Source organism: Girardinichthys multiradiatus, chromosome 10, assembly GCF_021462225.1.
Source record: "Girardinichthys multiradiatus isolate DD_20200921_A chromosome 10, DD_fGirMul_XY1, whole genome shotgun sequence".
NCBI classification, from domain to species: Eukaryota; Metazoa; Chordata; class Actinopteri; order Cyprinodontiformes; family Goodeidae; genus Girardinichthys; species Girardinichthys multiradiatus.
The window spans coordinates 18,239,163-18,265,071 of record NC_061803.1 but is presented as its reverse complement, the minus strand read 5'-3'; the positions used below and the strand labels follow the sequence as shown (position 1 = coordinate 18,265,071).

The window sequence follows — 25,909 nt, the reverse complement described above, 5'->3', positions numbered from 1 at the left end:
AGGGGTTCCTAACCTTAACTCTGAGATTTCAAAAGCCTGCCAATTCTTTTCAAATCCAGCATGTTTATGACAGAAAGCTCAAAAGGATCAATATTAGCAACTTTGCTGTACTACGTTCAGCCCTCCTGTTACCTGCTGAAACTCTGAACAGTATACATGTTTTGACATGCAGTAGAATTCTGTTCTTATTTAGTAGCTTATTAAATCTCTCTGTTTCCTTTGAATTTCATTTTAAACCCTTTAGTTATAGTGAAGATAGCTAACTTTGAGCCTTCTTCAGTAAATGCGTCCACTTCAAAGAGTATTGCAGTATTATGGTGCATTCGTCATAACCAGTCAGGGCAGATTCCAGTCAGCAGCTTATCTGCCGATGCATCTGTAGCCACTCATTAACAACACTGATTTTTGATACTTTAAATATCTTCATCTTTAAAAGAACCTTGGCTTTTTTGACTTAAAACATCAAAATAATAGTAAACATGATTAAAGGTGACCTTCAGAAAGCTGGTGTTTTAAATAAACCTTCAGATTAGAAATCAGGACTCCTCATTATAAACAGCTGGAGATTGTCTTTTTCAGTTTGGGTTAAGAGGTCTTTATGGAGCTTTCCAAGACACAGTTTACTTATTTCTTTACTTCAACATGACCTTTAGTAATTCCTCATATCAGTATGCGCTGTTATCCAAATGATTACCCAGGCCTGTTTACTCTGAGTGCAGGGAATCGTTCCATGTGGGAAATATTGGCAGTTTACCAGCTATTGCTTTCAGTTATAGCCTCTTGGCAAACTATGGGGTTTCTAAAAGTGACAACAGATGCCGGATACACCTGAAATAACTTGACAACCACTGCTAGTGACCATATTTTATATTTTAACAATCTGGTTAAGCAGTTTTTTTTCTAAATTGTGTAAATTTTGATGTCCTCCCCGACTAGAGGACAGACCGACATCCTTTGTTTTGTTTCTATTTAATGCTGTTAGACAACAGCTAAAGTGCTTTGGAATGAGAAAAGCTGAATTTAGGCATTGGTGAGCAACCAAAACTTTGACGCAAGGTTATCTCTAGTGCATGCTATTGAACAAAGTAGAAAACTGGCATTGAGACGTTAAATGTTTATTTAGATCTTTTTCTTCACAACAGCGGCAGCCAATGGCTAAATTGACTGTCAAAGTGATCATTTGACAGGGGACAGTTTTTGCTGGTTTTTTTTTTTTTTTTTATGAATCATCAAAACTTATATATAGATATATTTTTTTATTTTCTGTTGTACTAGAGAGGAATTAAAAAAAAAAAAATAGTGACATATAAACTGCTCACCGAATGTAGATGACCTTCATCTCAAGGTTAAATTTGCTGTTGTGGGTGAATGAGTGACACAGATGTAAGAAATCCAAACCTCTTCCTCTGAGGTCTTCATCGTTTTGATTTGATTGGCTTGTTGAATGAGCTTGTCTAAACAAAGGAAAGATTTTATCCATGGGCCACTGCTCAAAATACAAATCTACCAGAGTTGCTGACAGCTGCTGTCATGTTTTGGTGAACAGTGAGGGACTTTAAATGCGTCCTGTCTCTAATCCAGTGGCGAATTTCTTCCACATCGTCCAGACTACCCATATCAGAGCTCTATTGAAGCTGACTCACACACATTCCCTCTGGTTACAGACTGCTTGTGGTCAGACACAGCTGCAAATTGAAAATGTAAACTTTCACATTCTCTCAAACATACACATGGTCATGTTAGGGATTCGTTTCAAGTAGAGAGGCTTTCAAACTTCACATCATGTCAGTCACACCCTCACATTTATTTGCAAAATGGCCCTCTCATGGCGGAAAGGGCTGTTTATTTCTTTTTAAACAAGTGACCACACACACAAAGAGGGGTGCCTAATTCTACGTGCTCAGCTTTTGCAGAAATATTTTTGTGTGACTGAATTTAAAGTGGTCAACTGTTTGCACAACTAATGGCAATCAGAAACGGCTAAGAAATGGCCTTATTAGGCCAAACATTAACTTTTCAGGCTCAGTCTGGAGATACGGAAGGTCATTGAATGGAAATTCATGTTGTTTGCACAGTTATGTTTAGTAGAGTTGAAATGAACAGTCTGGCACAACATGGTGCAGTGTGTGATTCTGTGGTAAATGGCACCCAGTTCTGTTCTGCAAACATTTATTTATAAAAGGGACAGTATACAATAATGAACCAACATAGACCATGTAGATGTTCCAAATTTAGTCACCAGGCTAATTTTCTTTTTGTAGTCCCAGGCAGGTTGAGGATATCACGCTACAAAGAAATTAAATAAAAGATACATTATGCCTAGAGATGGAGATTTAAACCAGCAACACTCGCCCTACTAAAACTGCATGAATAAGAAAGATAAGAACAGAACAAAATATATAAAGAAATACACAACACGCAAAAGCATTCATAGAGTTGGTCTTTCTTCAGAAATTAGCATTGATAAGCTTTGAAGGCAGAATATGAAGAAGACTGTTTAAGTTGGTGGTAAAATGCTCTTATATTTGTTTGTTTTTTTACCTTTCCCCAACAGTTCAGTTTGTTCAAATGTTTGTCTACTTTGATGCTTCAGTCGCCTCTAGTGAGGTCCAGCAAGTCCTTGTAAAATCTTGCATATAAAAAAAGCATAAATAAAAATTCGATAAATTTATTTTTCCAAAATGTTATTATGAATTGAAAAAGTCATTTTCTCAAAAAACATCTTTAGTTTTCTTGAATAATTATTCTATCATTCTACTATTATTCTACTATACTATACTATACTATACTATACTATAATTATTCAGATCTGATCTGTTCCATGAATAACCAAGTTACGATATAATAAATGATATGAGACATAAAGATTATAGAAAGAAGATATGCGCTAGCTCCATCAACTGTTAGATATGGGCTTTCTTTTTTGTCTAAAACTTTGCAGATGAAATTCAACAGTTTTGGTCTTTTTTTTTTTTAATCAGATTTTTGAACAGTAAGGTGGAATCCAGAATAAGATCAATCTCTTTCAGCCCTCAGAAAGACGATGGAAAGCAATATAACTTCCCTTTATTTTATAAAACATCATATGGTCCTCTTTTGGTATTCAATAATAGACAACATCTTAAAATCTTCAGAGACCTGTGATGGCTTGAGAATTAATGTGAGAATCAATGATGCTTGTTTGACAAGTTTTGCATGTGCCTTATGCGCATATATTTTGACTTTAACTTTTGTGCAGACATCTGATAAAAGGTCCAAAACATAGTGGTTTGAGCATGGAGCCTTGTGGGACCTCTACTGGAATGTCAGTCAGGATGAATATAACTTCTAAAAAGTCTAAAAACACAGCACAGACTGCGCTATTCTTATCAAATTAGGATTTAACTTATTCCCCACTTCTCTGGTGCATGACTTTCATCATCCACTTCCCAGGTAGATGTGTTAAAAAAGACAAGTTTATTCAATGTGATTATCTAAACTGTCAAGTTTTCAGTGAACCTATAGTTTTTGCCATTTTGTGTTCACCTGTTTCCTCCAGGCTGTGTGGTATTTAAAGATCTTTAAAAAACATTAGATCGTATAAAATAGTTTGCTTGTGTCATGCTTGGAGCTAAAAAAAAAATATGTTCAGAACGAATTATTTTAATCTCTTCATGAGGACAGGCTTTTCCCCTCCCTCACACTAGGAGGCACTGTGGTCTTGCGGCCTTGTAAATGGGATTTTAAATTATGACATGGCCTTAAATGTTAAGATGCCTTTTTGCTCAGGACAGCAGCTTTGCCTTTTGGCTTGAGACCAGTCTCCATGTCAAATATACACATAGGAATAAAGCGGTCAAAGTCAAATCCTCCTTTTCTGAAGTGAATCTGTTACCAATCCTCTACCTTTGTCCTCCTGACAGAGGTAGATGATTCCTTTTTAGTTTGATTGTTGAAACAAAACTGCTTTGTAGCTAATCTCTACCTTGCATTTTCCTGGCCCTATGTCCAAAGGAACAGATTATCTTTAGGGCAGAAGTAAAGCGGCTCCGCTGAGCATTAATTGGCTGATTAACATGAGGACAGTTTAGCACTTCACTGTCCCGCACTCAGCCCATTAATCAGGAGCGAGACCGTGCCAGCTGAACCGCTGCCAACGGGGCCCGCGCAGACCACTTTAAAGAGAGCTAGAAGAGGTTTGGGTTCAACACACAGCTGAAAGCGAGACGTGATCCACTCTTTTCCAAGACAAAGTACTGCACTGTGTAAAATGGGGCCTATAAAGAAGGAACAAAATGAAACAGTGTTGTAAAGCAGCGGCATTGTAGAGTTCAGGTGCTTACAAGACTGAAAAGGACAAAAAAGTCACTTTTTGAGGTCTGAAGTTTAATTCTTTCTCTTAGGCATTCCTAAATAAGACATTAAGATATTTTGACCACATGGTATTTGGTTTTGTTTTTTACTAAACGTCTTTGATTTCAGGTCTTGAATTAGACAGTCTAAGAAATTCGATCTTTTCATTACAAGCCAGAAGAGGTTCTCCCCTTTCATTTCATCACACCAGGAGATCACAGAGGGCCAGGAGCCTCATACACATCTGCTGGTTGCCGTATGCACCATTTCAGGCACAGATGACTTTTTTCTTTCTCCTCTGCTGTAGATAGTGCGATCTAAATAGACAAATTTTTCAGAGACCGAAAGGAGATGTTGTAAATTTGATCAGGTCTGTTCCTCTAGTTTTGTTTGTTTGAAATATATCCACTCTATTATTAAAAAAAAATGACATCCCATTGATGTGGTTCTGTCTGGTCACTCATCTCTTGAACATGTTTGACTTTATTTAGTGCATTACAAAAGTATACATCCACCTCTTTTTCACATTACAGCCATAATCATTAATGTATTTTATGGAAATGTTATGCCAGACCAACACACTGTAGTGCATAATTGTGTAATGAAAAGTAGGTAATACATTGTTTTCAAAAGTATGCCGTACATTTGGAATTTAGCTGCCATTACTGATGCACCTAAATAAAACCTGTTGCCAACTATCACCCAATTAGTAAGTAGAGTCCACTTTTGTGTACTTTAATCTCAGTACAGACAATGTGTGAAGGCCTTAGAGGTTTGTTGGAGAACATTAGTGAACAAACATCATCATGAAGACCAATAAACACAACAGATTGGTCAGGGAGAAAGTTTTTAAAACGTTTAAGGTAGGGTTGGGTTAGAATAAAATATTCCAAGCTTTTAACATTTTATGGAGTACTGTTCAATCCATGGTTGTCAAATTAAACCATCAGGTCTGCCAACGAGAGAATTAATCAGAGAAGCAGCTAGGAGGTCCACAATAAGAAGAGGGTCATTGTTTGCAAACCACTATAATTGTTCCCATCTAAAGTTTGCCATAGCAAACCATCTGAAGAAGCTTTGGCCTGTTGTGCAGCACCGTAACTGCTTTGAACCCTCCTCACATTTACCACCTTTCCTGTCTTGGATAATGCTCATTTCATCACACAGATATGCACTTTAGTTCATGCTAACAGTTTAATAACTACCTTGAAAGTTGTTAGCAGGTTTTTTGGAGACGTGGTTTGCAATCCTGACATTGTTCACATATCTAAAACAGGTTTTTGTGCAGCAGGCCAACTTCGACCACATAAATACCCAGAAATAGCGTTTACCTGTTAAACCTTTTATGTATACATTTGTCTTTTTTTTTTTACTTTAAAATTTGCTAATATTTGGCTGAACCAGAAAACTGACTTCTGAGAAAGGCTTTATGCTGCTTGTTTGTCAGGTAGCTGATCAGAGACAGTTTTTGTAGACTTGCCTCGCGTGCAACAAAGCACTGTGTGCCCTGTGGATGTTTGAGTGTGCGAACAGGTGACATTCTGACAAGCGATGACTTGTGATTGTTGTTTTTAGCCCGTGCACCTGGGGTTCCCTCAGCAGAGCCATGGAGAGACAGACGCTGTTTAGGCCAGCTGATGTTTCTGCGAGCCAAAGCTTTCCAGCTGCTCAGCAGGATCTGTTTCCTGTCTCTGTGTTTAGCTGCACTCCTGCTTCTCAAGTAAACCGTAAAAAGATTGTTGTTACTATATCGGTCCTCTCTGGCCATCCCTCACTTCCTCTTTTTCTTCAACGGTAGGTTTGTCATATTTTGTTCAAACATAAAGCACTATGTGGATCACGAGACAGAGCTGTTACATTACATAAAAAAAGGCATCTGCAGTCTGTTATCAATTTGGACCTGGTGGTTGGCAGTGAATCACACTCCTTCTTTAATAACTCGGAGGATCTGGCAACAGAACACCCCCTCTACCTCACTTCTCGCTTTGGTCTCCTCTGCTTTCCGTCCTTATCATCTGGCCAATAATTTTCCCTACAATTAGGGGTGTTGTGTGGTCGTTTGTGTTCGTAATTGAAAACAGCAGCCGTTTCTCCCTAACTTCCGTTTGCGTATGCTGATCCACTACTGACATTTTTGAAAGGATAGTCTGGTATTGATTGATATATTGAGTTTTTGAGAGAATTAGAAGAGTAATGTTCAGTCTTTTTCTATAATGATCAGAAATTAAATGTATTATGAATTCAATTATTGATGTTTACAAGTTCTTCAAACAAACAGTAGACATTGATTACAAAAAAGGTTTGTCTGTAATTTAAGCCAAATTACTTGAGGATTAAACAAAAAAAATTGTTTCTTTTTGGCTTTAACTGAAGATTTTCAAATTTTTCTGCCTTATCAAACCCCACTCAAACTGCATCTAATGGGAACACACCCCTGTTTAAACATCAAGTGTTTGTGATGCAAGATATACCACCTTTAATGTACTATATCCTGTACACTTCAACTAAAAACAGAGGAAAATATATCAAATAGAAGGAGTAATGACCTGGCTGGATAAGTGAACATATCCTGATAGTAATTCTATAAATATCCCTTAATTTAAATACAACGGTCTTTATGAGTTCATATCTGCATTTTAACTATAGTGAATCTGACAAAGCTGAAAAAAGCTTAGCTGGTCTTTCAAGGACTTTCTTGACATTTGAATCGTTTAGTTAAAGCTTGCAGAGAGGTTACAAAGAATCCAGAGGATCTCATTGTTTATTGGTGCCGGCCAAAAGACGGGTGCAAAAACGGACAAAATTATTTTTACAAGAGCCGGACCTTTTTTCCAAAAGCGTTGAAAGGAGAAAACAGAATCTCTCCAGTGAAGCTGACAAGAAGCAGACAGAAACACTGAAGGAGCCACATAAATGTCCAACAAGGACTGGTTGTGTTCCACATGTGACAACAATCTCCTGTATTCTCCATGTGTCTGAACTACATGATGAAGCTGGAAGACAGAAGCCTTTTATGCCAAACAAAATATCCTGGCCTGACTAAAATCTCTTTAGATCTTGTGGGGGAATGTGTTCTAGTCTGATACAGTTGAGTCCCAGTTCCAAAAGCTACGCTTGGCACACAACAACACAGCACATCACTAAATGAAAACAAACCCACAGTGAAAGATTGTGTTGGCAGCATCATGCTGTGGGATTACCTTTGATCTTATAGAATCACTTCACTGGAAGAAATTTAAACCTTTGGACTCCTAAATTACATCTGACAGGTTATGTGTGAGGCTGTCTGAAAGAAGCTGTAGGTTTTTCACAATCTGATGTTTAGAAATGGGATGAGCAAATATTAAGTAAAGTTTTGCACATTACTCCAGCCAAAGAAAACCGAATACTAACTTTTTCTTTTTTTTGATTCAAGGTGGAAAAAGCTTTAAAATGATTTCTAAGGCTCTCATTTTTTAAAATCATAATGATATGTCCTTTTAGAGGGGAAGGTTCTTACTTTTTGATCCTATGTAGACCTTACCCACTGCTTTTATCAAGAGGAAATCTTTTCAATTATGAAAGTCACCTCCGTGTAGCATTAGGGGGTACAGTGGTTTGTCTTTTTATATTAATAATTGTAAATAAATGTTTCTCGGCTCAGAAGTGCTGTAAGATAGCAGCCATACAAGTCATACAAGTTGACCTCCTTCGTGTAATTACACAGACGAGTTCTTTTGACTTAAAGCAGTTGAAGACCTGCTCTAACCTCTAGACTAATCTCTAGCATCACATGTGCATTAACGCAAGTCAAGTGGCCCAATTATTTTATTGCCATTACTGTAACACATGGAAGTGTAGTGTGGCAGGGGAGGATGAGGGTAATGACACGGGTTGAGAGGGCACTGATATGAACCAGATGAGGAACTGTACGGCAACCAGCAGAGATGCAGGAATGAAGGAGAGTGGGTTCGGGCAAAGTGTTGTCCCGTCAAACATGATGATGGAATTTGCTGAAACTGTTTTTGACCATGCATGACGACAGTTAGAGTAAATGTTCAAATTTTTTTAAGTTCTTATAATATATTATTGGAAACAAAGTTGATCCGTTTTTTGTGAGCAGAGCTGCAGCAGCAGGCTTGGCCCAAAGCCCTCTTTGTGGCCTGGCTCAGCTCTACACGGCTTTGCTCTTGCCTGGCCGCAAAGTGCATTTCTCTCTTATGCGGCCCCTGACCTCTTGACGCATTTCCTGACCCAGGAAATAGAATTAACACCTCTCTCTAGGCTTCAGGGTCCAAGAGGCTCAGCCACAGCTGTGCGTCAGCCGAGCCCAGTCTAGGCCCTGTGGAGTCGTACAACACCGAACCAAAATTGGAAAAGAGTAAGCTGAGGTTTTCCTTGGAGCTTGAGGAAAAGAGCATTTTACGCTTTCTATTTTTAAGTCTGTGTTTACGGTTTTCCTGTTTTTCTTTATGTTTTTTTAGCTAATATTACCGTTAAGAGGATACCTGTGTCATTTGATGATACGTTTAGGTCAGAAATCCTAATAAATGGCTCACATGCATCCAGAGTGCAGTGTTAAAACTGACAGAGCAACTGTCAAGATGGATATTTAAAGGTTTGTTTTAACAATTGATATAAGAGCTTTAGTTGGCCTCCACTAAACCTCTTCATAACATGGTCATTGTTTTAGGTAATCAACAATTATATTAGAGAAAGACAACCTCACTTATCAAAATGCAGTTTTCAAATTATCATTTTATTTATTAAGGGAAAAAAAGCTATCCAAAATAACCTGGACCTATGTGAAAAATGTCATACAAACACATTTTGGAAAAACTGAGTTTCATTTCATTGTCACTGGTCAGCCCTGATTACTGCAGACTGGAGAGGGTTACAAAGCCATTTCTACACAAAATAACTCAAAAGAACATCTAATGCACTGCAGGCCTCACTTGCCTCAGTGAATGTCAGTGTTCATGATTGGACAATAAAGGAGAGATTGGGCAAAAATGGTCCATCCATCTGAGAGTTCAAAGGCCAAAACCACTGCTGATTAAAAAAAAAACAAATACACGGGCCCGTCTGACATTTGCCAAAAAAACATCTTGATGATCCCCCAAGACTTTAGCTAAAATGTTCTGTGGTCTAAGAGACAAAATGCAACTATTTTAGAAGGTGTGCCTTCCAGTAAATCTGGCATCACAGCATCTGGAAAAAGAACATTGTTCTGACAATCAAACAGAGATGGCAGAGTGATGGCTTGACAGTCCTTTGCTTCTTCAGGACCTGAATGACTTGATGTAATTGAAGGAACCATGACTTCTACTCACTAACAGAATGTCCTGAACTAGGCTATCAGTTTTCTTTACCTTAAGGTGAAGGTTAGGTCATGCAGCAATACAACATTTTAAAGTACACCAGCATTTCTACCTTTTGAATGGATTAAAAGAAGAAAATAAAGGTTTTGGAGTGGCCTAGGCAAAGTTTGGACCTTAATCCAATTAGGATGCTGTGGCATCAGGCTTGAATGTTTGGTGACACAAGCTGCTGTTAGGTGTAAGGGGCAATAACTTTCTCACAAAGGGCCAGGTCGTTTTGGATAGCTTTCTTTACCTATAAATATATACTCCATGTCTGATTTTAAAGTTTTTCTGATCTTCTGAAACATTTAAGTATGACACAAAAAGCAAAACACAAAAATTGTGTAAATAGTCAAGTACTTTTTTTTTTAGCACAGTATCTATCTGTTATGCTTCATACAAATACTACATCCTCAACATTTTAAGATTCCTGCAGGCTAAACTGTGTTAAATGTTGTGCGTCCCACCAGGGGGTAAAATACTATGCTATCTCAGTGTTATTAGAAAAGGTAATATTAGAATTGTTTTAAATAAAACAAAGTTAGATTGGCTGTTCAATATTTTAGTGGAACCATAAGCAGAAGCATTGCATCCTTGGGTTCTATACTGGAAGTGATTAATCTGTTTTGTTCATTAGTCGAAGGCCTCTATCGAAGAAGGTGTGTTTCCACACATCCAGAGATTAGCAAGTTCCTGTCTTTAAGCACCCCATGTGTTTGCATTTTAGTCACACATTGCCAGTCTCATGGGAGCTCTTTGAAGCTTTTTCCTCCAGAGCAGATCATAAAACAGGCGTATACAAGTTGTATCCCAGAAGACTTCTTCCACCTCCCTCCCCTCCCCAAACAACAGCTCACTGCTTCCACCTTGCACCCCCTAGTTTGTTTACTCTGTAAGTTGCAGGATGATCATTTTGCTCTTAACATGTTTAGCTTTTATAATACAGCCAATGGTGTCCTGTGCGTTTTTAGTGTATGCTGCAGTTGTTGTTGTTCCGAATTGTTTTCTGTGAAAAGCAAGCGGATCAACAGCTGTTGCATGCGATGGGTGTCAACATTTGAGTTTTTTTCTCAGCCACATGTGTATCATTGGAGGTGTCCTGTAGGAGTTGTGTAAGATGGGACCCTAAACAGCCAAAATAGGTCCACAGTGTTGCAGTTCTGCAAAAATGATGAGTGGAATAGCACAAAATGCAATTTAGTTGGCCACTTATTTTGTTTAAGAGTAACATCTGTGTTTATTTGTCTTCATCATTAACCCACCTGTTGTTCTGTCTGTCACAGTACTTTGAGGTGCCCTTTGACTCCAACATGAACCGAACAAAGAACCGCCCCCTCGTCAGAGGACAGATCAGGTACCTATTTATTTTTAAAGATTGAACTGCCCTCTTTTACTCTTACTTCTTGTATTCCCTTAAAAAGTACAGGTGCATCTAAATAAAGCGAAACGTCATTGGAAAGTTATTTTATTTGTCATTTAAATCAAAAACTCATTAAATATTTAGAATCATTCCACACAGCGTGATATGTTTTCATGCTGCTTACTAACCCAAATTCACTATCTCTGAAAATTAGTATATTACATCAGACCAATAAAATAAAAAGTTTTTTATCACAAAAATGTCATCCCACTAAAATGTCCATGTAGTATATGGACTCAATACTTGGTTGTGGCACCTTTTGCATGAATTACTGCATCTATGCAGCTCACCTTTCTGCCTATATGCTTCAATATTAGCCTTCGGCTGGACTGTATGGTTTTTGCTGGTGTCTTTCATCTTCCTCATGATAATAGTTTGCTGAATCTCTGTGGGGTTTAGGTCTGGCATCAGGATCAAGCACAATGATACCATGGTCATTAAAGCAGATATTGGTACTTTTGGCATTATGGGCAGGTACCAAGTCCTGCTGGAAAATCAGCAAGCTTGTCAGTAGAGGGAAGCCTGGAGTGTTCTGAATTTTGCTTGTAGATTTTGGGGCTGACGTGGAAGCTTTTAAACATAGTAGACCCCAAATGTAGAAACTTCCCACTGGACTAGGGCAGCAGAATATGAATATCAGGAAAAGCTTCCTAGACTGCAGTAGTGTTAGCTAATTATGTACCATGTAGTATGTACCAGACTCTCTATACCTGTAATACATTTGGTGACACTTTGTTTAATGCATAATGAAAAGTTGTGTTTAAGGTTTATGCTTGCTAGGAACCCAAAGCAGAAGGACATAAGCACTTATTAGTTATTTGTTTACTTATTGCATGTCATATTATCGCATCATTCACCCAAGTTATCACATATCGCATCTTTCCCTAATATATTGAAAATAAGACTCTGGGACCTTTATTTCCAAATGAAATTCCAAATTTACTTTCATCTAAAACGTAGACTTTGGATCACTGAGCAGAAGTCTATTGCTGTTTTTTCTCCCTAGTTAAGGTTAGACGTTTCTGACATTGTCTAGGGTTTATGGTTGTTAAACACAAAGATTTGAATGGGACGATTGTAGTCCACATCCTTGATATGTCTGCATGTGGTGACTCTTGAAGATCTGACTGCAATTGCAATGGATCCAAACTCTTAAATGGGCCTTGCTCCACAATCCTCTTAAGGCTGTGGTTATTCCTTTTGCTTGGGCACCTTTTTTCTGCCACACTTTTTCCTTCCACTCTACTTTCCATTTAAAGTGAAAAAACAGCTTCATTCTTCTGTACTTTGTTTTACCCTCCTTGTGGAAGGTGTCAATGACTGTCTGCTGGACAACTGTCAAATTAGCAGTCCTACCATAATTGTGTAGGCAATAACAAGGTTATGACATAAAACTCCTGCATTAAAAATCCTTGATCAACTGAATAAAAATGTTTTAGTGATATTCTCATTCATTGAGATGCACCTGTATAATTTGGCAGTGTGTAGAAGTAGCAACAGTCCTGTTTTGACTCGGCCACCCAGGTTCTGTCTAGTGTTCTGTGATGAATTATGACCAGAATGCTTTTGATGTCAAGGTCTGGTGTTTTTGCAGGTAGATTTGCAATGATGACTGATGAAAACCTACTTACTGACCTATTAGGTTGTTGTAAGAAAAATAGCCAGATGTCAGGAATTAGTTGTTAGTTGTGGCTTAACCCAACAACCTCAGCTCTCATCACCCTCTCTTGTTTAGACATAAGATAACCGCTGTAAACCCGTAGCGTTGCCTTGTTCCTTCAAATCTCACCCAGTCGCTAGATATGCTTGTCTCTACCTGCCGCTTTGAGTCTCTGGTGATCTCAAACAGCTGGCAAATGCAAAGAAATTCAGTGATCTGTGAACAAATATTAACATTAACCAACCGCATTGAATCTTCATAATATAAGTGGATATTTGGGCTGTTTGAGGTGGTCATTTAACATATTATGTCTGTGTAAACATTGCTTATTTCACTCAGGCTTTTAACATTTCTCTAACAAGTTGAAGTTGTTTGTGTATCTGGCGCAGTCTCGGCCTTTCCTCTTTTGTGTTGCACATACAATGATGTGTGAAGACAGAGAGCATATTGGACGGTTGACTTTCCTGTCAAACAAGCCGTTGGATCACCACACTTTACGGGGTTAGTCTGGAAAAGTCAGAGGAAGTGTGGAATTTGAATTAATTATTTTGCACATCTGAACAGGTAAGGAAAAAGAAAGGGTGGGAGAATATTTGTGTTTCAGGACCGTATTCCCTTTACTATTGTCCACATAATATAAATATAGATTTCATAAAATAATTTGGTTTAATCAAATCACATTCTAGACTGAGTTTTATGTAATTTTACTTTTATCCTTTTATACATCAGTCTATTGATTGTCCATCTATCCATGTCTGTTCGTCCATCAATTTACCCATCAGTCCCTCTGTCCATAAGTCCATTCTCCATTCATCCATCCGCATATCTAAACAATCTAACTTTTTGAAAAAAGAAAAAAAATTGCCAGTAGGACAGGAAATGTCTGCCGTATTTTCATAGTGAACTTTTATGTCTCCATTTTAAAATTCGCTAAACAATCTTGAAATCTGACTCTGGAGAAGCGTACCAGATTGTTTTTACTTGTCACCTTGTCTTTAGGTTAAGCTTTGTTGTCTTTTTTGATCTTATCTATCTGTGCTGCTAAGCTTGGCTTGCATGAAATTATGTTAGGATTTATACCCGTTTATGATTAAGCTGCTTTCTTCCTACCTTTTGTATTATTCTATATGTACTATATGCATGTAGTTTAACAGTTCCTTATGGCATTGTGCATCACCTCAGTGGAACTTGGCTTTGGCAGTTGTCCACAGCAGTTTTTTGCCACATAAACATCCTACAGGGTTTCCATATATACATCCTGTTTCCATAGTCTTGTTTAATGCATGAATTTCTGGCTTTAATTGTAGCTGAACCAGCCAGCCACCTCTGCTTTAAACATTATGATGCACCTTCTTCCTGACCCCCAGCTGAGCCCGCCCACAGGTGGGCTGTCAACAGCTTATAGGCAGCCTGAATGGCTCCACCTCAGGCCACATAAAACAGCCATAACACCACTGATCACATTAATGTTCTTATCGCGCTGCATGGTCACCACACCAAAATAAAGACCCAGTTTGCTTTTTGAAGAAGAGGCCTGCGTTTGGTCAAGATTTTAATCTCCCCTCTGTAATTTATGTAGCAGTTCATGCTGATTTGAACCAGACCGCACCATGGCTGCTGAGGAGGAGTAGGAGGAGGAAGTCGTCTTCATCCAGCAAACAGCCTGAGCCACTGTGGTTTTTCTCAGCTCGTTTTGATCTCTGGCGTGTGCAATCGCTCTTCTATCTTGCTGAGGCCACTTTTTTATCCCTGATGAGCTCTTATCAGAATTTCTTCCTAAGCTCCTGTTTTGAGATTGAGCCATGCTGACTGCTGGCCCCTGTGGGTCTGTTTGTGTCAGTGCTAAATTTGCTATCGTCTTATCTTGTGTTTCCACAACCTTGCGAAACTTTATCATCCTTTAGTTCCCAGGATAGTGATGAGATCTTCTCTGAGCCTAAATCTCAGTAATTTAACTTGTCTTTTTAAGCTTTTGTCTTGTCTGTGTTTATGTTGCTGATTTAACTGATTTGTTTCTCTCTTTTTTTTCTGTTCTTATCAGCCCATTACATGCAGTGTCATTTGCCCTGGCCTGTGGCATTCCTGGAGTTGCTCTGCTCACGCTGGTAGTAAACCCCCTGACGGGCTTCCTGGGCGCCCTCAACATCTTTCTGTACACCTGCTGTTACACACCACTCAAGAGGCTCAGCATCGTCAACACCTGGGTGGGAGCAGTGGTCGGAGCAATACCTCCTGTGATGGGCTGGACCGCCGCCACGGGCAGTCTGGAGCCAGGTATTACCAATAAAAACACAGCACTGTGCAAAAATCTTGAGTCATCTTTCAATTCTGAACAACTTTGTTGTGATAATTTGTATTGGTCTGGGTCTGGCTATTCCAATGCTTCTTATATCATAACAAACCATATAATACCAGAGCATTTAGGCCAAATAATATTTATGAACAGATTTGAACCATTTTGCACAGTTTTACCAATGCTTTATATATATACACTGCTCAAAAAAATAAAGGGAACACTTAAACAACACAATATAACTCCAAACTTAGTATATCAAACTTCTGTGAAATCAAACTGTCCACTTAGGAAGCAACACTGATTGACAATCAATTTCACATCTTGTTGTGCAAATGGAAAAGACAACAGGGGGAAATCTTTGGCGATTAGAAAGACACACTCAATAAAGGAGTGGTTCTGCAGGTGGGGACCACAGACCACTTCTCAGTACCTATGCTTTCTGGCTGATGTTTTGGTCACTTTTGAATGTTGGTGGTGTTTTCACACTCGTGGTAGCATGAGACGGACTCTACAACCCACACAAGTGGCTCATGTAGTGCAGCTCATCCAGGATGGCACATCAATGCGAACTGTGGCAAGAAGGTTTGCTGTGTTTGTCAGCGTAGTGTCCAGAGCCTTGAGGCGCTACCAGGAGACAGGCCAGTACACCAGGAGACGTGGAGGAGGCCGTAGGAGGGCAACAACCCAGCAGCAGGACTGCTACCTCCACCTTTGTGCAAGGAGGAACAGGAGGATCACTGCCAGAGCCCTGCAAAATGACCTCCAGCAGGCCACAAATGTGCATGTGTCTGCACAAATGGTTAGAAACCGACTCCATGAGGATGATATGAGGGCAAACAATGGGGGTTGTGCTCACAGCCCAGGACGCTTGGCATTTGCCAGAGAACACCAAGATTGGCAAATTCGCCACTGGCGCCCTGTGCTCTTCACAGATGAAAGCAGGTTCACACTGAGCACATGTGGCAGATGTGACAGAGTCTGGAGACACCGTGGAGAGCGATCTAATGCCTGCAACATCCTTCAGCATGACCGGTTTGGCAGTGGGTCAGTAATGGTGTGGGGTGGCATTTCTTTGGAGGGTCTCACGGCCCTCCATGTGCTCGCCAGAGGTAGCCTGACTGCCATTAGGTACCGAGATGAGATCCTCAGACCCCTTGTGAGACCATATGCTGGTGCGGTTGGCCCTGGGTTCCTCCTAATGTAGGACAAGGCTAGACCTCATGTGGCTGGAGTGTGTCAGAAGTTCCTGCAAGATGAAGACATTGAAGCTATGGACTGGCCCGACTGTTCCCCAGACCTGAATCTGATTGAGCACATCTGAGACATCATGTCTCGCTCCATCCACCAACGTCATGTTGCACCACAGACTGTCCAGGAGTTGGTGGATGCTTTAGTCCAGGTCTGGGAGGAGATCCCTCAGGAGACCATCCGTCTCATCAGGAGCATGCCCTGATGTTGTAGGGTGGTCATACAGACACATGGAGGCCACAAACAATACTGAGCCTCATTTTGACTTGTTTTAAGGACATTACATCAAAGTTGGATCAGCCTGTAGTGTGTTTGTCCGCTTTAATTTTGTGCATAACTTCAAATCCAGGCCTCCATTGGTTAATAAATTTGATTCCCATTGATGATTTTTGTGTGATTTTGTTGTCAGCACATTCAACTTTATACAGAACAAAGTATTCAATGAGAATATTTCATTCATTCAGATCTAGGATGTGTTATTTCAGTGTTCCCTTTATTTTTTTGAGCAGTATACAGTACAGACCAAAAGTTTGGACACACCTTCTCATTCAAAGAGTTGTCTTTATTTTCATGAATATTATAGCTTCACAATGAAGGCATCAAAACTATGAATTTGCTTTGATTACTGCTCTGCACACTCTTGGCATTCTGTTGATGAGCTTCAAGAGGTAGTCACCTGAAATGGTTTTCCAACAGTCTTGAAGGAGTTCCCAGAGATGCTTAGCACTTGTTGGCCCTTATGCCTTCACTCTGCGGTCCAGCTCACCCCAAACGATCTCAATTGGGTTCAGGTTGGTGAGGCTGGTGACTCGGATGAACTTATCGTCCGCAGCAGAGGTGACTTTTGGCCTTCCTTTCCTGGGGCGGTCCTCATGTGAGCTAGTTTCTTTGCAGCGCTTGATGGTTTTTGCGAGTGCACTTGGGGACACTTTCAAAGTTTTCCCAATCGTTCGGACTGACTGACTTTCATTTCTTAAAGTAATGATGGCCACTCGTTTTTCTTTACTTAGCTGCTTTTTTCTTGCCATAATACAAATTCTAACAGTCTATTCAGTAGGACTATCAGCTGTGTACTGTATCCACCTCCTGCAGAACACAACTGATGGTCCCAACCCCATTTATAAGGCTTGAAATCCCACTTATTAAACCTGACAGGGCACACCTGTGAAGTGAAAACCATTTCAGGTGACTACCTCTTGAAGCTCATCAACAGAATGCCAAGAGTGTGTGGAGCAGTAATCAAAGCAAAAGGTGGCTACTTTGAAGAACCTACAATATAAGACATATTTTCAGTTGTTTCACACTTTTTTGTTCAGTATATAATTCCACATGTGTTAATTCATAGTTTTGATGCCTTCAGTGTGAAGCTACAATATTCATAGTCATCAAAATAAAGAAAATTCTTTGAATGAGAAGGTGTGTCCAAACTTTTGGTCTGTACTGTATTTTGACATACTTAAGACATGAAGTACATCCTGTCCACAACTAATAGGGGTGTAGAAGTATGACAAATATTGTAAAAAGTGTACACGGAAATTTATATGAAAAATTTAAAAAACAAAATTATGTGATTGCATAAGCATGCACACCCTTACACTAACACTTTTTTGAATCACTTTTTGATTTTATTACAGCAGGCTGACTTCAACCCCAAAAAAGAGACAATCAGGATGGCAAATCTTGACTCAGAATTTTTTTTGTGAAATTTACCTTGGAAGTATGCTCCAAGGTATCTCTTGTGTGCTCTTCAGATTACGATTGTGGTTTGTCAAATGGAGGAGAAGTTAACTGCAGTTAAGCAACACCCAGTGGGTCGTTCATTACAGGGGTCAAACGTTGTGTCGAATGTATGCTTTGTGTCATAATTGCTTCAAAATGTCTGTCTCCCTATGTCATATTTATGCTACACGTTTATGTTGAGCCTTCATTTTATTCATGAAGGTTTTGGAAAATAAGAAGGTCTGGACTGAATTTAAATGTTATTAAATCAGAATTAACACAGCAGGGTTTTTATAGTTAAGTCGTCACTTCATCAATACAAAGATTTAGCTTAAAAATGCTTAAAGCAAAGTTACATGTCTACATGATGGATTTCCTTGTAGTGTTTAACAATACTCACCCATAATGAGTCCTGTAGTTCTGTTTATTCCCCTGAAACAGGGTGTAAAACCAGAGTGACTCAATAGACCAGACAATGGTGAGATGGAAGAAAGAGACTGTTCAAAGTTTTCTTGTCTGTAGGTACTTTTTCAGTTTAGCTTTTAGTCAAAGTTGACAACATTTTATGCTAACCTGATTATGTTTCCTGACAAAAACAAAGGGGAAAAGATGCGCAGTAGAGAATTTGCATATTAGTTTCAATGTTTGGGTTTAGAGAAGATTTATTGCGCAGCTATTAGGTACACAGGTGTCATTTAAAAGTCGAGCACAAAGAGGAAAAATTGTTTCACATTGTGTCATGTTCCAACCACAAACTTCAAATAGTTTTATTGCGATTTTACATGCTAGACCAACACAGCCTATGCCTTCAAGGTGTTGTAGGCAACTGAGTAGCGTGGTGTGAACTTGTTTCCAGTATTCCTCTGAAACCAACCGGTTGCCTTAAAAGTCACCTGATTAGTGAACAGTGTGATTTTTACTAAGTATAAATCCAGCTGTTCAATGAGATAAGGTAAGTTTATTTATTTAGCGCTTTTCAGTAACGAGACACTCAAAGTGCTGTACATACAATTACAATACAATCACAAAGAAAATAAACACAGATACAGACACAGAAAAACAAATCAAATTAAACTACAATCCTAAGAAATCTACAAATCTATGAATCCTTCTGAGAAATCTAAAAAGTCCAAATTTATTATAATAATATTTGGTTTTTGCTGGTAATCCTTCTGATAAAACTAAAAATCAATGAAAAAGTAATGAAATACTAATAATAATTGGCTTTTGCTGGTAATCCTTCTGAGAAATCTGAAAATCTATGAAAATTAATGAAATCACACATTTAGGTAAAATAAGATAGGAGAAAACAAAATCATATTTCAGACTCTATTCTTAGCAGAATAGAGTCTGAAATAGTACAAAAAACCTCAGCAGGGGTAAGCAACACACACACAAGTAAAGATTTAGCAATGGTACGGTGGAATCTTCAGGGTGCGAATAAGTCTGAGGGCCTCAAGTGTTTGTTGGAGAACATTAGCGACCATGGCTAAGGTGGTAAGGGTTCGTCCTGTAACCGGGGAGTTGCTGGTTCGTGCCCCCTTCTGCCTGTCTCAGTCGTTGTGTCCTTGGGCTTCTCCCGCCTTCCTGCTTTTGTTGGCAATCATTTGATAGTGGTCAGAGGACCCGGTAGTGCCAATTGAATGGTAGCCCCACGTTTGTCACCTGTGGCTACAATGTAGTGTGTGAATGTGTGCCATTTACCATTAACCAACAAACAACATGATAAAGACGAAAGAATACAGCAGACATGTTAGGGGAAAGAATTGTGGAGAAGTTTAAAGCTAAGTTAGGGTGTTAAGATAATAGAGAATAGGCACTTGACACAGGTAGCTCCCATAGCTGTCACCTATGTAATATGAATAATCTAGTGGGAGTGTAAATGGCCCTTCAAAAGTCACAAAAATGTTTAACTCGGATTCAGTTATGGCGTTATGTCCTCCTTTTTGTGTGGGGTTACTAGCATTTGAATTGGACCTCTAGCCGGGTGAGTTTGTCCTGTCTTGATGTAGGGTTGTGGGTTCCGTTGTGGGCACGTTGCTCGGTGGTGTCTGCCCCGTTGCACCTGTCGACGGAGGCTGGGGGGGGGGGGGGGGGGGGGGGCTGTGTGTGGAGCTTGCGCTGTGTGGGTGTGGCTTTGTCGGCTTTTCGGGGATGGAGCTCACCTGTGGGGGTGTTCCCCTGTGGGGAGGGGATTCATGGCGTTTGGTTTAGGGGGCATGTGTTCGATATCTGTGTCCTGGTTGGGGGTGGCCCTGTGGGAAAATTCATGCTGGGGCTCATGGAGTTGAGATCAGAATTCACTGGGGGGGTTGGGACTGTTTCATCCTGTGGCAGCTCTGGTTGGTGGGCTCGTTTGGACCAGGGAGACCCCTCTTTTGTACATGGCCCCCTCTCCGGATGAGGATGGGGGTTGTTGGGGACTGGGGTCGGGGAGTTTGAATGAGTATACGACATCCATTGTTATTTGTCTTTAAATTGGATGCGTGGGTGTTAGTGTTTTTATGTGTACTCATGAGGGTGGGAATGTGTGATTTTGACTGTCCCAGGTCATGGGGGTCAGGTCTGTGGCTCCTCACACTCGCTATTGCATATTTTTATGGAGAAACCTTATATACACAAGCGCGCTCACACTCAGACCCACAGGTGTTTAGATTCTTATGTTAACAGATACACAAATGTTCCATATTGAGCCACATTAACCACTAATTACATCTTGCATTTATAAGTACCGTGCACGTTTCGGTAAAAAAGCTGTTATTATGTATGTTTCTGCAGGTGTAGAAGCAAGCTGGGTGTTATCTTGTAATCTCTTCATCTTTCTTTCTCTCTTCCATTCATTTCTCCTTCTATACGTTTTTCCTTTTTGCCCCACCTCTCTCTCTTTCATGATTCTTATTTTTTTCCTTTTTGTTTCTGTCTCCGTGACCATAACAATTAAAATAATCCCAAAGCAGTTTCTAATAAAATTTATTTTATGAATATCAAGCAGACCATTAAAGTGTTAGCTATAATGCTCCACTTGTGAAAGTAAATCTGTTGGGCTTTTTCTTGGCACTCAGTTAACAATTCTGAGTGTTACTCTGCCGGACAGAACATGGTTAAAAAATAATAATAATAATAATAATATAGGCCACTAGTGCCACAAAAAACGCAATTAAAAAAAACAAAGTCTTTGTCTCTTCAGATTTTATTTAGGGACGTCAGAGATAAGGGAGATTCTTTTAAATCCATGCCAAGTTATTTGTCTTCAACTTCAGCTGTGCAATACTTTGAGTTGGTTTGTTAAATAAGATCCCTGTGGCTGTGATGTGACAAATGGGGTAAAAACTTTAGGGTATTGTGGTATTATTTCATATATAGGGCACTGTATAGTCAGTGTAAAAGTCTCTTTTTTTTTTTTACTTGTTGGTGAATTTAAGTATAACTACAATCTCTTCCCGGATCATTAATCCCCCCCTTTATCTCCCCTACTTTAGGTGCTTTGCTGCTGGGTAGTTTCCTCTACTGCTGGCAGTTCCCGCACTTCAACGCTCTCAGCTGGAACTTAAGGGAAGACTACTCCCGCGGCGGCTATCGCATGATGTCCGTCACCCACCCAGCCATGTGCAAGCGGGTTGCCCTGCGTCACAGCCTGGGCCTAATCGCGTTGTCGACCTTAGCGCCCGTGCTGGACGTCACCACCTGGACATTTCCAATCATCTCCTTATCCATCAATCTGTACATCAGCTACCTTGCCGCCCGCTTCTACTACAAAGGGGACCGCAACAGCGCCCGTAAGCTCTTCTTTTGCAGCCTGTGGCACCTACCTATGCTGCTGCTGCTGGCGCTCACCTGCAAGAAATACAGCAGGAGTCAGGAGGACACAGCGCTTTTAACCCTCACACCAGCAGCGAAATAACTGGGACCCTCCTTTTAACCACAGTACTTTATCAGTCTCAGCGTGGATAGAGAGATATTTGCTGACACTGCTTTACAGAAAACACACCAAGTTGCAATCTTTTCAATGTGTGTGCTGTATATATTTATTTATAAAGGGTCCCACCAGTTCTTCTGTCTTATATTTGACTGATAAGTTACCTTGTACTGTTTGCACCACTCTCACAGAAAGCCTCAATCTCTGCAGCTTATTTAGTTGGAAGACTTGCTGTTGTAAGGTTTTTAGGAAGTGGTAAAAAAGGAGAGAAGTAATGACGATGTGTTACTTGATGGTATATAAACCAAATTTTGCTTTAAAAAAATGTGCACAGGGTTCAAATTGATAAACCTGTTTTAGGGGATCATTTATGCCCTGTGGGACATAAGGGCAACTATTCTCAAACAATAAACACATCATGATTGTGACGATGTTCTGTGTCAGTTGTTTCCATCGCGGTTTAAGTCCTACATGCACGGCTGTAAACGTCAAGCAAGTAGCTCACCCTTATCAAGTCAAAAACAAAGCAGCTTATTAGGTGATCCTGCCCGAACGCCATCATAATATTTGGATTTAAATTTCAGCTATAGCCTCGATGGATATGCTCACTTTAAGGACAAATCGCCCGCACTATTTAGCAGGCCACCCGTTACACCTGTCATTCAACATGTGCTCCCTTTCCAGCAAGATTTTGGTGTTTGGTTACATGTCCATCGCCGTGCTCAGAGGGATGCAGACAAGCGCCTCCTTTTCCCCAGCGGTACCGCCACCCTCACTCCATAAACCGGGCAGGATTTAGCCAAGGGCGAGAGATGTGAAACGGCTCGATGTCCTCGTAAAGTGTCTGACCGGATGCAGAGTTTCATATCAGAGGGTGGGAGTGGAGCGGCTGAGCCAGCTGTTACAGCCGGATAAGAAGTATACTGAGACAGAATGTGGTTGGGCACCTCAAAGGCTCAAAGTGATGAGACCCCATGGGGTTTATAGCCTGCAGGCCCTCTTCTTGTTTATATCTGGATTTTGTGGCATGAACATAGATCTGCAGCAGGGCTTCAGAGCCATTCTTTTTGAGAAATGAAAAATCTCTTCTTTGATGGAAAGGTTAGATTTTAAATTATCGTTTTGAGTCTTTGCCTATGTTCTGTTATCAAGACAAACTTTTTCAAAAAAGTCAAACTCTAAAGTATTATTTTTAGAATGTTATGATCGACTAGCACAAAGAAGTAACTGTGAAGTGGAAGGAAAATGATACGTGGTTTGAAAATGTTTAATTCCTAAAAATTCTAAAATACATTTGTTTTTGGCCCCCTTTAAGTGGACTTTGACTAGGCCATTCTACCACATATTAATGCTTTGATCTAAACCACAGGTGTCAATCTCCAGTCCTCGGGGGCTGGTGTCCTGCAACTTTTCAATGTGTCTCTGCTTCAACACACCTGAATAAATAATTTGGTCATTAGCAGGACTTTTGAGAACTTGACTGAATACTGAGGAGGTAATTTAGCCATTGGACTCAGGTGTGTTGGAACAGGGACCCATCTAAAAGTTGCAGGACACTGGCCCTCGATGACTGGAGTATCCTAGAATACCTATACAAGCCACTCTGTGTAAGATAAGAGACACAATATTGTTTCCTGTCACACAGGGAAACTGAGCTGCTGCATGATAAAATATAACCGCAAAATAATAATTTTTAATACTAACTAGGTAGGCTGCACGGTGGCACAGTTGGTAGCACTGTTGCCTTGCAGCAAGAAGGTCCTGGGTTCAATTCCCAGCCTGGGGTCTTTCTGCATGGAGTTTGCATGTTCTCCCCGTGCATGCGTGGGTTCTCACCGGGTACTCCAGCTTCCTCCCACAGTCTGAAGACATGCCTGTTAGGTTAATTGGTTTCTCTAAATTGCCCTTAGGTGAATGAATGAGTGTGTGCATGGTTGTTTGTGTGTTGCCCTGCGATGGACTGGCGACCTGTCCAGGGTGTACCCTGCCTCTTGCCCATAGACTGCTGGAGATTAGCACCAGCTCCCCTGTGACCCACTATGGAATAAGTGGTAGACTGACTAACAAGGTATGTTATTTTATCATGTTAAGATTAAGAGGGCCACATTATAAACCATGTAATAAAACACAGCAAAATGTTGGTACCTTCATTCATGCTTTCACATTACCTTTATCTTGAAATGACCCAAGTAAATTGTCGTTTGAATTGATTTTAAAAGGACATTAAGATGATCCTTTTAAAAAGAAAGTGTTGCTGTAATATGTAAACCTTTCAATTATACAAACAGCAAGAACAAGTTGTTCATCAAAGAGTACTTTCCAAGTGTTCAATTCAGAGTCATTAGAGACTTGCCTACTTTAGTCCAAGTCTGACGTTCCAAAAATGTAAGACTGAGGGACGTCAGCTCAGCTTTCACAAGAGAATAAAGGTAAAAAGTGACTGATGCCAGGCTGGGGATATTTAATGTGGGGCACAACCAAAGGGAACCGGTCCAGTTAATACAAACCATATCTAGCCATACGATAAAGACATTCAATCATACCTGTTTTAAATCACCTTTGTTTTACTAGGTTTTGCACCATTATCTCAGTTTATTCTTATTTTGACTCAGCAGTGAAAGTTTCACTAAAAAGATTCAAAATAACAAAAAAAAAAACAGGTGAAATATAATGACATTTAAATAATTATTCGTTATCACAGTTTGGACTTATAGTTGAACCTGATTTTATTTTGTAGTGTTAAAGTTTGAGGTGTTGGGAGAAAATGAATTCCACACTTTTTAGATTTTGTCAAAAATGTTAAAAACAATGTTTATTTTTCCTTCTACTCCACAGTAGTGCACTATTATGTAGAATGTGAAATGCACTGAAGCTAAGATAATCTGCTGATGATTGTTTGATGCGAGGATTTCAATTTTTTGACATTTCAGCAATTTCACTTTACTTGGATTAATAAATAAAAATGATTTCAGTTCCTTAAACTAACACAGTAAAGGGAAGTTTGGTGGTTGGAGTGTGGGGGGGAGGGACTTTCACCTTGTATTTCTGTCAGTGGAAAATACAAATTCTGCAACACATTTTCTTTTATATAACTATGCATCAAAATGCTATAATATAGATGTTTGGTTAATAAGAGTGAAGTTTGAATGATAATATAGAATATACAGAAAATTCATTGTTTTTCAATAACAACTCAAGTTTTACTTTGTTTGGACAGAATAGGAATTGAGATGCTTTTTTTTTTCTTCTTTGCTTTCATTTCAGCTCTTAATTTCATTACATCTTTGTTGACTGGCACATTTTTTAATTCACTACAAAAAGGAATTTTGGAGGGAGTTAAAATTTTGCTGTTATAATTGTTTAAATCCTGATTTAGAATATTAGGGGATTTTTTTATTGCGATGTTCAAAAATTATTAAATTCCAGTAACATGATGTGTTTTACCTTGGTAGACAAATTAAACTGAAGACATTGGTTCAGTCAATTGTCATGCGTAGTGTGTGGTGTCCAGGAGAGAACAGTATGGCTGATATGTTTATGGGTTGTACAATGAAATGAATGTAACAAATGTTGGGAATTGTCATCGCACTGGAGGAGAGGTTTTTGTTGGAGTGTGTGTCCAGCTTTAACTAATCTGAAATCAAACTTATTGAGATTCTTCATTATGAGGCAGTTGTTGCCATTGGTCAGCACATCTAAGCTCTGGTTGTCAGGGGAAAAGGTTCACACCCCAGCTTTTTAAAATAGATTTTAAAAGTTCAGTGCTGTTTTAGATTCTGCTGCCATGGAAGACCCGTCAGGGTGTGATACTTCCTCTTCATCCCGAAAACATGTCTTTGTGCAATAATGGTTGCAACTTTAAGCAGTTACGTTTTAAATGCATATTAAAAAAGATTATTCTGGATTCAAAAACTTCCAATACAAGCCATTATGCTGTTGTTAATGAGGCTCCAGGTGATCATGCAGATTTCTTTTC

At 39.6% G+C, this 25,909-nt stretch overlaps 1 protein-coding gene across 1 annotated transcript in view; it reads left to right on the top strand.

Annotated features, from left to right (window-relative positions):
* LOC124875530 (protoheme IX farnesyltransferase, mitochondrial) overlaps positions 1-22,361 on the top strand; it is a 42,259-nt gene extending 19,898 nt beyond the window's left edge. Inside the window, exons 5-7 of the mRNA XM_047377746.1 lie at positions 10,958-11,028; positions 14,796-15,028; positions 21,497-22,361. Of these exons, the coding sequence (XP_047233702.1) occupies positions 10,958-11,028; positions 14,796-15,028; positions 21,497-21,918 (726 nt within the window). The 3' untranslated portion in view covers positions 21,919-22,361. The remainder of the gene's footprint in view (positions 1-10,957; positions 11,029-14,795; positions 15,029-21,496) is intronic.
* The last annotated feature ends 3,548 nt before the right edge of the window (positions 22,362-25,909 follow it).